A 12,772-nucleotide genomic window follows, 5' to 3' on the forward strand; every position below is an offset into this window, starting at 1 on the left:
TAATAATAAGTTTAATAATAAAAAATTATTTAAATTAAAATTTATTAAAAATTGAATAAATGAGAATTTAGTAATAAAAAGTCATTTAAATTAAAATTTATTAAAAATATTTTAATTACTGATTTTTAATATTTTAAAATTAAAATTTTATTAAAAACAATTTTAAAGTTCAAAATATGACACGAATATATATATATATATATATCATCTATCTATATATAAAAGTCTGAACTCTAAAACTATTAAAAGTGAACGATATAAATATCCTTACAAATTTTAAGAAATAACAAATTTACCTTTAAATTTCTAGCATTTTTTATTTATGTAGTAAAGATTATTTTCCATTAAATATATATAATTTATTAGTCAATTATTTAAATTAATCCAAAAGTGTTAAAAGTGAATCGCATAAATATCCCTATGAATTTTAAAAAATAACAAATTTACCTTTAAATTTCTAGCATTTATTTATTTATTTAATAAAAATTATTTGCCATTAAATATATAACATTTTATTTGTTAGTTATTTAAATTTAAATCAATTATAAATTTACGAATAGAATTTATATCAAATTAAACTTAATTAAAAAATTTTTTGTGTGATATGGTGGATGTATTGTCGAAAATTAACCCAAATTTACTTTTTTTATAAGATTTTTTTTGTTCAATTTCATAAGAAATAATTCAATTAAATTCATTTAAAACATATTCTCATCCTATGGGCTATGGTATACTATGAGTCTTGGATATTGAACAAAACATAGATAAAATCTTTCCTCTATTGCTCAATAAGTCAATATTTTAGTCTAAATTATTATATCATAATATTTATGCCTTAAAAGCATTTAATTTTATCTTAAGTAAAACATAAAATTTTTCTTTTTCAAGATACAACCTAATTTACTATTTATCTACTTTAATAGTAAATATCATGAGTCCTTAAATACATTTATATTATTTATTTATTTAATTTAGATCAATTAAAATTAAAGTTCATACAAAATTATTAATTAAATTATCAAAATATTATTGAGAAAGAGTAATACATGTATTTGTGATAAGTTTGTATGTTTGAATTTTTTTATTTTTTATGATAAATATATATTTATATGTTTAATGATTGCAATGGTTGATTTATTTTATTATAATATTTCTAATCACTCTATACAATCACATCTTAACATTACAATGACTAAATAAATCTTTGCTTTTATGAATATAATCTCCTGTATATGTGAATTGTTACTAAACTTAGATTTTATTTTGTCTTCTATAGATTGATTTTATATTACATCCAAGTTAATTTCAATCAATCCTTATTTTTTTATTTTTAATTTCAAATATTTTTTGCTTAAGATATTTTATAAATCCATAGTCAATATTGTTAAGAAACATTAATCTTGAAGAAGAGAAATTATTTGATATAATGTTAATTGAGTTTTTTTTTTTTTTTAATTCTACAAGTGGGTTAAAAATTAACACATCACTCAGTTTTTCAATTAGGTTTTTTTTTTTTAATATCACTCACTTATTTTTTCAATCAGTCTTTTTTAATATATTCTGAAGTTTAAAGGGTATGTGTGTTATGTTACTAATTTCAATTGTGAAATTTAAAAACTTTACTATCAATATATTTTATAATTTTTCCTTGAATAATATAATTTTTTTTTTCAATTAAGAATGCTCTAGAATATTTTTGTATTTTGATAGTGAAAAATATTTTAATCACATGATTAATTGTACATGTTTTGTTGAATGATCAAAGCTTTGTTAGTTTTGTAACCAATTATTATATTCTTTGAATCAATAATTTTATAGTTTATTTTCTGTTATTTGTTTATATTCTTTAAGTATATGATTATTAATTTTTACTCTTATCATGAAAGCATCTATTTAATAATTATTTGTACTTTATGAGTGTATTTATTATAGATAAATACATGTATCATCTATGATATCTACATATAAAAGTGTGAACTCTAAATAATATTAAAAGTAATTTTTTTATTTGTTACACTCTTATTAATAATACACTGCATGCCAATCATGCATGTCCAACCAATTTTTCAATTCATAAAGAAATGAAGATTTACAATTAAACTCATTAGTTGCATAATAAAAATTTTGAAGTATGTGGATGTGAAATAAAATATATTTATTTATATAATCTTACAATTAAGATCATAAATTAATTCAATTAATAATGTTAAATTTTATATATATACAAAAATAAAACAAATGAATCAATTAAAATTTCATATAGATTGTAAAATTATTAAATTAGTCTTTTTATTATTCAATGAGTCAATGTATTATAATATATATGAAAATGATTTAAAAAAATTTGTTGGATGACAAATGATAACGTGACCTTTAATTTTTTTTTTCTTAATGTGTAAAAAGTGCTTCACTTGAAATTTAGCCAACTTTACTATAAAAAAAATTATTTAAATTTTAGCTAAATATTTAAAATACTCACAAACATATACATACTTTAGATTTTATAGCCTACCTTAAATAAGACAATCTATAATTAATAAAATGTTTAATATATATATATATCTATATTATATATAAAATATGATAATTTATTAAATTATCTCTATTTATTTTTATTTAATATTTTTTAGTAAATTAAAATATTATATATTTTTCATTTATTTTCTTATTAAAATAATATTTCTTTGGTTAAGTCATTCATGCCCCAGTTAACACAAGCAATACGACTAGAAGGCTTAAAATAGTTTTTCTACAAATAAATAATTTAGTGTTTATAATATATTACACCTATTAATATGATTTACACAGCTATATTAATTATAGAAGATTTAATGGTAAATTAATTATAACTTAGTAGGAAATGTATAACAATATAGTAGCAAATTATTGATAATTTTGTTATAAACTAGTGATAATTTAGACAAAATCAGTAACAACTTTATACTAAATTAATGATAACTGTATAATAAATTATGGATAATTTAATAGGAAAACAATAATAACTTAATAGTAAATAAATAATAATTTAGTCATAAATAATTGATAAAATAATGTATGATAACATAATAATAAATACATAATAACATAGTAGGAAATAACAAATAACTTAACAATAAATCATTTATACATAATTGTAAATGTATAACACATATTAGTAAATTAAAGATAACTTAATAAAAAATAAATGATAACTTAGTAGTTAATTATTAATAACTTAGTAATGAGTCAATGATATCTTAATAGTAAATTAATGATAACTTAATAGTATATAAGATTCAGTTTAATATTCTCTCCATCCTAATAAAATTGTCACATTTTGATTTTTGTTGGTCAATTTTTTTCAATTTTAATCACCTATTATTTTTTATTTATTATTGATAAAAATATGAAAAAATATTTTAAAAACTTTAAATGAAGTGGTTTCTAAATATATGTTTTGTAAAATTTAATTTATTAAAATATTTAAAATAATAGGTGTCAAAGTTAAAAAATTTTAACTAAAAAAATTAACTGTGACAATTTAATTGGGACATATAAAGGGAGTAGTAATTAATTGACAAATTTAGTAATAAATCATAAATAGCTTAGTAATAAATCAATGATAATTTAATAGTAAATAATTTATAACTAAGTAGTAATTAATAATTAAAAATTAAAAGTAAATCAATATAACTTAATAATAATCATCAGTAAATTAATAGTTAATTAGTAATAATTTAATATAGTAAATTAAAGATATAACTTAATAGTATATCAATTATTATTTAGTAGTAAATTAGTAATAATATAATAGTCAAAGCATAATAACTTAATAATAAATCAATTATAATATAGTTGTAAATGCATAATAACATAGTTGTAAATTAATGATGAATTCATAAAAAATGATAACTTAATAGTTAATTATTAATAATTTAGTGGTAAATCAATGAAAACTTAGTAGTAAATTAGTGATAGCATAATAGTAAATTTAGTTTAGTTTAATAGTAATTAAATTATAAATTTAGTAGTAAATCATAAATAACTTAGCGATAAATCAATTATAATTTAATAGCTAATCACTAAAACTCAATAGTAAATCAATGATAACAAAATAGCAAATGTATAATAGTATAATAGTAAATCATTAATAACTTAGTAGTAAATTATTAATACCTTAGTAGTAAATCACTAATAACATAATAGTAAAATAATGATAACTTAGTTGTAAATTAGTGATAATTTAGTTATAAATCAATGATAATTTAATTGTAAATTAGTTAGTTATTAATAACTTTATAGTAAATCACTAATAACTTTATAGTAAATCAGTAATAATATTATAATAAATTATTAATAACTTAATAGTAAATTATCAATAACTAAGTAATACATCATTTATAGCTTAGTAGTAAATAATCTATAACTTAGTGATAAATTATGATAATTTAGTAGTAAATTAGTGATAAGATAGTAGTAAGTGAGTAGTAACCTATTTGTTAATTAGTGATAACATGTTTTTATACTTAAAGTTACTAATGATTGAACCTAGTTACTAGAAAAAGAAAAGGATTAGGATAAACCTATCATGAATTTATTCATTAAAAAAAATTTAGTAAAAAAATTCTAAATTTAAACAAAACAATAATGTTATATTATATAAAAAGAAAATTATCTCATATATTGTAATTAATTGATAAAATTAATAGTATACCATAAATAACTTAGTAGTAACTTAATAATTTATTAGTAGTAAATAATTGATAACTTAATAGCTAACTATTGAAAACTTAGTAATAAATCAATGTAATTAGTAAATGCATAATAATATAATAGCAAATCACTAAATTTAGCAATAAATCACTAATAACGTAGTAATAAGTCACTTATAACTTAGTTATATATCAATGATAATTCTGTAGTAAATCATCGATAACTTCATAGTAAATTAATTATAACTTTATAATAAATTATCAATAACTTAATACTAAATCATCAATAATTTAGTAGTAAATTATTTATAACTTAATAGTAAATAATTAATAAGTTAATAATAAATCACTGATAACATAGTAATAAATCAGTAATGATTTAATTGTTAATTGATGATAAAGTTTTTTATATTTGAAGTTTTTAGGGATTGAACTCCGGTTACTAGCAAGAGTGAAATAAAAACTTAGTAATAAATCAGTTATAATAATAAATCAGAGTTAACTTAGTCATAATTTATTGATAACTAAATGCTAAATCACTTATAATTTAGTTGTAAATCAATGATAACTTATTAGTAAATCAGTTTTAGCTTAGTAGTAAAGTCTAGATAACTTAATAGTAAATTATTCATATTTTAATAATAAATTAGTAATATAACTTAACATCAAATTATCGATAACATGTAGTAATAAATCATTACTAACTTAATAGTTTTCTTTTGGTTAAATATTGATATAGAGCTATATTTTTTTAATATGTCTAACATATTTAATTCATTTAAAAAATTATACTAATTGCCATTTAATACTAAGGTATTGAGTTACAATATTTATGGATATTTTTCACATATATAAATAATTTAAACAATATTCATGTACCGATTACTATAACAACATATTTTTATTAAAAAAGATCAAATTTTGAAGTGAAAATTTGGAATAACTTTATCTATATTTGTATGTCATTACTATCTATTTGATAATATATTAATAGTAACTAGATTAATATTATATCTTTACTAAAATAAATTGTTGTGTTTTATGGTGTCATTTATAACATTGATAGCAATTATACAAAAAATTGTTGTCTTAAAGATATTTTTAAAATGAAAGAGAAAGATAATGAGTTTAAATTTATTGAAAAATACCATAGAAAAATTACCTATTAGTTATTTTCTTAGGTATATAATATTTTAAGTTAAAATATATGATCTAATAATACTAATAATAATATGAATTCTATAAATTATAATTTTATAACCATATCGTTTATATGATGAATTTTTTGAATGACTTATACTTGATAAATAATTAAGTGTTCATTGAATAATGAAATTATTCCATTTTAAGTACAAATATTTAAAATATATTCACTATCAATTTTAAAGTCTAAGATTTAAAACATAGTTTACCTTCAAAATATACCTTTTAATAGTTGTCTAAAATAGATCATATCTTATTAATTTTAAAATTATGATATTTCATTATTTAACAAACAATAATAATATTGAACCAAAGTTAATTGAAAAAAAATATTTGAATATTTAAAGAACAACATAAAAAACTATTTGATTAGGATAAGGTATACCTTTAAGTAAAGTTTGTTATTTAAACTCTTAGTATAACATATTTTAATAAGTTATGTATATTTAATTGTTTTTTAAGAAATTAGTATTTGATAATAAAAGTAGTTTTAGTCAATATCTCTTATAAATACATAAATAAACATCATTAATTATTACATCGAGATACTAATAGTTTGTTATTACTTCATATCCTTTCTTTAGAATATGTTTACAAATTAATATTTTTAATTAGTAAAATTCATGTAAGTATGCAATTTTTACTATAAAATGAAATTACAAAATGATTTATATTACATAAATAAGTACATGTTAAAAACAAAAGTTAGTAATGAAAAAAAAAAAACAGTATATGTTTACTTTATTTCAAGTAACAAGAACTTTATAAGAATTTGGTTTCGAATAAAAAAAAATGAATTTAAAATTTTAATAGCAAATAGATGAAAAGTAATAGTTTGAATGAGTTCGGCAATGATCAATTGTCTAAAAAATTTATAAAATTGAAGATAAAAATCTACCATTACAAAAGCTTTAAAAAGCTCTAGAAGAAACATAAAATAGAGAAGAAGAAAAGTACAAAATTCAATTTGATTATGATAAAAAATAATCTTTTATAGTCAAAAAAATTTTTAAAAAAAGAAAAATATTAAAAAAAAGAATGAAGATAATGACTTAACACTAAAAGACTTAAAAGAAAACTTCTAAAGAGAATGAAAATAAAGAAAGATTAAATATTTATTTTTATTAGAATTTTAATTTTAATTTTTGTTATATTTATTTTTTTAAACTTAAATTTATATTTTTAATTTAATTTAGTATAATGATAATTATTTCAATTTTATTATTATAAAATATCAAAATTATTATATTATATTATATTATAATTACGATTTGGTTAGCACGGGGAATAAAACTAATATATATATATATATGTATATATATATATATGTATATATATATATATATATATATATTTGTCGGAAAGCAGCACCCTGGCATTGGAGTCCAACCATCTTGCACCACATGCATCACAAGAAATTTCTCGGAGTATTCCAAAACAGAAAGAGGGAATTACTTCGGAGTTTGGAAACTTCTCTCTTTGTCAGTATTAAGCACAGGCACACTCTACTCCTTCCAATAAAGTGAACTGATTGGTGAGGAAAGAGAGTTGTTCGTTAGTCATTGCACTAAAGCTCTGTATCGTCAGTCTTTTTCTTTGCTTTTATTACATTGAAGCTTTTTCTTCTTTATTCTTCACTGATCTTGCTTCTTCCTGAAGCTTTCCATTCGTCTCAGGTATCATCCCTACAACCTTGCAATCATTATCATTATCTATATGTTAATTGGTACTCCAGTAGATATAAAACTCACAAACAGTGATCGTGTTCCTTGTTTGCTTTAACAATAAACAAAATACCTACATCTTATAGATTTGTTTGCTTTATATGCAGCGCCCTTATGTTTTTGTTTAAGGTGACTACTTGTAACCTCTGGCAAACCAAAATGTAACAAATTATTGAATTCGTAGTCCTTACGGTACTTGATGGCAACATGCTTTTGGCTCAGTCATTGCTTCATTAAATGCTCATTAACTAGTTTCATGCTTTAATTTGACCATTATCAGAAGCTTAAATTCTTACGTCTGCTTAGTTTCTACTTGTTGGGTATACAGCCTTGCTGTTGAAGTTAACTGCATAACACAGAATATTTGTGCTGTTTGGAGATAGGACTTTGGGAAATGATGGGCTTCCCTCCTTCATTTGACAAGGTTGTGCAATTGGCCCCAAAGCCAAGACTCATAAAACAAAAAAAGTATGAAAGAGAACAAATTCAAATGCAAAGGAACAAAAAAAAATTGACGTGGTTCCGCATTAGCATTCCTGCCACTAGTCATGACGGAGAAAAATTTTACTTAGAAATAGGAGATTACCTTCTATTACATCCTTTTCTATGACTTTTCAACATCTTATTCTTTTTTCTATATATGTGATAGCATTATTGAATATGTATATGCTATTTATTCGTCTGATGGTAAAGTTATTTTCTTACCCGATGGACACAGGATACCTTGTATCAATGGGGGATAAGTTTCTTTTACTGGTAATGTGTTTATTGGTATCTACATTCTGGTTGGCTATTGCTTCCTCCTCAGATGGTCTGGTGAGACTAGGTCTAAGGAAACAGCGCTTAGGCATTAACAGTATAAATGCCGCTAGAATTAAAGGGACAGACAGTGCATATGCTAAGGGAGAAGTAACAACTACTCGTGGCTCAGATGATTCAGCAATGAATATAGTTTCCCTGAAGAACTATTTGGATGTTCAGTATTTTGGAGAAGTTGGAATTGGTTCACCACCACAGAAGTTCACTGTCATCTTTGATACTGGCAGTTCCAACCTATGGATTCCATCTTCACATTGTTATTTTTCCGTGAGTTCTCTTTGTAAAAATTTCCTTTAGGCCTTGCTTGGTTGGAAAAATAAAAATAGGTGAAGATGAAAAATTTGTTAATCTAATGGTTAAGTTACAAAGTAAAAAATTATTATGAATTTTAATCATTAGATTAACAAGTTTTTCATTCTCACCTCTTTCCATCCTTCCTACCAAGCAAAACCTTAAAGTTTAAAAGGCAATGTTCCATTGTTAGCAAATTAAGTTCTTTCTCCATGCAGGTTGCTTGCTTTTTCCACTCTAGATACAACTCTAGCAAGTCAAGTACATACACGGAGATTGGTAATATTTGTGAAGCATGATCTCAAGATAGTGTGTAATAATCAAATGGAGAAAAAAATTGCTTTTTCAGTTTTAAATCAAGAATTTTTTTTCTTATTGATTTTGATCCAGGGAAACCTTGCAAAATCAATTATGGTTCTGGAATGATTTTGGGCTTCTTCAGTGAAGATAATATAAAAGTTGGAGGCCTTGTTGTCAAAAATCAAGTTGGTGCCTTTTCTTTATCAAGTTTTATCATGCTAATATCCTTTTTATTTAATTTATATCCTACCGTTTGTTCCTCCTACAATGTTTCAGGTATTTACAGAAGCCATAAGAGAAGGAAGTCTTATTCTTTCTTTGGCAAGTTTTGATGGGATACTTGGACTTGGGTTTCAGGACATTTCTGTGGGGAATGTGGCTCCGCTTTGGTGAGGTTCTTGGCCCTAATCCAGCATAGTATTGTTTTGCTTTTATCTCCATTTAAGTGTTAAACAGGGGATTTTCCCTTGCCCCTGTTGCCCTATGTTTCCTGTTGTCAGCAGAAATAAATGTTTTTAAGGCTTTTGATGCAGGTACAGTATGATGGAACAAAGCCTAGTTGCTCAGAAGGTATTCTCCTTCTGGTTCAACAAAGATCCATCGGCCAGCGAAGGCGGTGAGATTGTCTTTGGTGGTGTTGATCAGAAGCACTTCAAGGGAAAGCATACTTATGTCCCGGTCATTCGGAAAGGTTATTGGCAGGTGCACTTCCTCTCTTTTTCATTTATACAATGTATTTCAATATCAACTCTCTAGAAAATTTTCATTGAAAGGTGTTTTTTATTTTTTTTTTCTTCTGTTTTCCTCATCTAGATTGAATTGGCAGATTTTTTAATTGCAGACAAATCCACAGGTAATGCTACTGTATACTGTTATCATGGTAGGATTCTTGTTGTTTCCTTTTTATTGATTCATTTTAATCAAAAATATTATCTCAATTACAAAAAGGAAAATAAATTAGAATTATGGTTACATTATGAGAAAACAATTTTAGGAGTCCCTCCATTGATTTCTTAATGACATTTACGACTCTTCTAAGTTGCAAAGGTATTTTTAAGTCAGAAGAAGTTCGTGTTGAACCTTTCCTATGACTGTTTAAAGCAAAAGTAGCATTAGGAAAGTCCTCCAATATTGTTAGGTGGCTTACCTTATACGCGCCTTGTCTCTAAGCATTTTATTTTTACCTTATCTCAATTTTTTATTTGAATTTTAAAGACTAGCATGTGAGTGCCTAAAATTCGAATCTTACAGGATTTTGCACCAACTGCACTGCTATAGTGGATTCAGGCACGTCCTTCATTGCTGGCCCCAAAGTATGTGCAGCTATCTTATAGCAAGTTGGTTCCAGTCAGAAAATTCTAATAAGCTTTGGACTCTGAGTCTTTAAGTATGTGTTTCTTGTTTTACATTCTTGCTTAACAAGATCATCAATTTCAGGCTGCTGTGACAAAAATGAATCATGCTATTGGAGCGAAAGGATTTGTGAGCATGGAATGTAAAAAAGTGGTTGCTCAGTATGGCGATCTGATGTGGCAGCTCTTGTTATCAGGGGTTTGTTTGTCTTTAATTCTTATCAAACTACTAATATCATGACTGTAGGTCATGCCTTTTATGCGTATCATGCCTTCCTCTACAGCTACAGCCCGACAAATTATGTTCCAATATTGGTATATGCTCCTACAATAGGACTCAAAAAATGAGGTTAGGCACCAGTTCTTTCTTTTGTTGATATATGCTCTGTTGAAGATTCATCAGTTTCCTTTCACTAAATACAAATGAGTCCGCACAGTGAAACTATTGAAATGGTGGTAGAACAAAAGAGAGAGAAGCACACAGAAGTCGGCCAGGACCTTCTATGCACTGCTTGTGAGTTGACTTTAGCATGGATAAGGACAGAGCTTACGCAAAACAAAACAGAAGGAAGAGTAATTGAATATGTGAACAAGGTCCTCTCACTATACATTAAGGCTTTGCTAGGTAGTGCTTGGTAGAAAGAATGGACAGAGATAAGGATGGAAAACTTGATGATTTAATGGTTAAAATTCATAACAATTTTCTTGTAACGTAACCATTAGATTAACAATTTTTCTATCTTTACCTCTTTTCATCTTTCCAATCAAACAAAATACTTACAAATTAATTTCTACATAATGAGACTAATAATTATGTACATTTAACTCTGCTGAAGTTGTGCGATAACCTACCAAATCCCACAAGAGAACTAGCTGTTGATTGTGAAAAAATACCAAACATGCCGACTGTTTCATTTATCATTGGGAATAAATCCTTCCACCTTACTCCCGAGCAGGTATGGCATAAGGAGAAATTTTTTTTAGCTTAATTTGAAATGCCTGTTTTTAATCGGTTGTGACTAAGCGAATAAAGATATGGGTTTTCAGATGAAGAGGGGAAAAAGCTCTTTTAGAAAATGCTTTCCATTTTCCATATCCATGTTCAATTTATATGGTCAATGAAATATTTTATAAGGTAATACTTAATTAAGTTAGGTGACCTATTCTTTTTTTTTTAAATTTGTAGAAAACCAAACTACTATTACTTAATTTAGTTATTATATTTCGGCTGTAATATAATGAAGCATCCATGTTCACTCCTTGCTTTATCTATTTCAACTAAGTTTGAGAACCTTTATTTTCCAAAATTTCAAATTTAGTTACTACTATTACTTGATTTATTCACTATGTTTAGAGTAAACCTGGAAAGGGAAACTGGAAAACATTTTTCCAAAAACTGTAGATGCTTATTTTCATCATTTCTCTTTATTTCATGAAGTTCATATGAAATAAAACGTCTTCTACTTCTTATTGTCTTTTCATCACTCGATCAGTACATCCGCAGAGTGGAACAAAATTTCTCTACCTTCTGCGTCAGTAGCTTTATTGCATTGGATATTCCTCCTCCTCAGGGTCCTCTCTGGTAACTTCTCGTGCCTTGTTTCTATAGTTATCTGGCCATCATTACAATTCCTACGAAAAAATACGTACGTGATATGTACCTAATTATAGAATGCATGGACTAATTCACGTGATAAATGCTTTGTCATTTTTGTTCTAGTATCTGAATTCTTCTTCATTCATGCATTACATCTTTTTACATGTGTAGGATTCTTGGGGAAATCTTCATGGAAGCATATCACACTGTGTTTGATTTTGGTAATCTCCGAGTAGGATTTGCAGAAGCTGTTTAGGGCTGTCTAAGGAAATACCCAGTGCTATTTGCAAGATGATCAATGATTGCTTGGCTATGTTATACTATGATGCCGTATCATTGTACTCAAATTATTAATGGATGTGCTGGGCAACATTTTATCCTTTACTTTGCTACATCCCAAATTGAAAGGAAAAGATTTTAAGGAAGTACTTTTATCAACTTTATTGCCATATTGGCACCTGGGTTTTGCATTCAACCACGAATCGTATTCAGTTCTATTAGAAGAAAATTTTCGGAAGATCAAAACGTTTTAGATCTGATCCAAAAATGACACTATCATCAGATGGTGGTCAATCGAGAATGGAAGCAGCAGCGTCCATTACCGTTGGTGTCAATGCATTGCTTTGCTCAAGCTGGTTAAGAAAACCTTAACTGCAGCTAAAAGCAGAACTTTTTCAAAATCGCATTTAGAGATGCTAGTTCTTAGCCAGCAACTCTTTTTTTTTTTTTTTTTCATTTAAAAGCTTAGAAAAAGTTGCAGACCTCTTTAGAATCCAAAATTTTTGAAGCTGATAT

The 12,772-nt window shown here is 24.9% G+C and overlaps 1 protein-coding gene across 4 annotated transcripts; it reads left to right on the forward strand.

Moving 5' to 3' along the window:
- Positions 1–7,444: 7,444 nt before the first annotated feature.
- Positions 7,445–12,369, forward strand: LOC111307547 (aspartic proteinase oryzasin-1-like). Of its 4 annotated transcripts, XR_016332054.1 has the most exons (15): positions 7,445–7,570; positions 8,337–8,704; positions 8,947–9,007; positions 9,119–9,213; positions 9,305–9,417; positions 9,562–9,730; positions 9,842–9,881; positions 10,280–10,341; positions 10,466–10,579; positions 10,665–10,729; positions 10,818–10,974; positions 11,217–11,336; positions 11,428–11,515; positions 11,874–11,962; positions 12,149–12,192. XR_016332054.1 is itself a non-coding variant. In XM_022905564.2 (14 exons), exons 2-14 carry the CDS (start codon positions 8,351–8,353, stop codon positions 12,231–12,233), a joined length of 1,524 nt encoding a protein of 507 aa, XP_022761299.1. In that variant the 5' UTR covers positions 7,445–7,570; positions 8,337–8,350; the 3' UTR covers positions 12,234–12,369. The 4 variants fall into 4 exon arrangements, 3 of the variants coding, with proteins under 3 accessions (XP_022761299.1, XP_089607923.1, XP_089607922.1); XM_022905564.2 differs by lacking the exon at positions 11,428–11,515 and having other exon boundaries at positions 12,149–12,369; XM_089751797.1 differs by lacking the exon at positions 11,428–11,515 and having other exon boundaries at positions 11,885–11,962; positions 12,149–12,359.
- The last annotated feature ends 403 nt before the right edge of the window (positions 12,370–12,772 follow it).

Source organism: Durio zibethinus, chromosome 22, assembly GCF_047325235.1.
Source record: "Durio zibethinus cultivar Kanyao isolate XHJ-2024 chromosome 22, ASM4732523v1, whole genome shotgun sequence".
Lineage (NCBI taxonomy): Eukaryota > Viridiplantae > Streptophyta > Magnoliopsida > Malvales > Malvaceae > Durio > Durio zibethinus.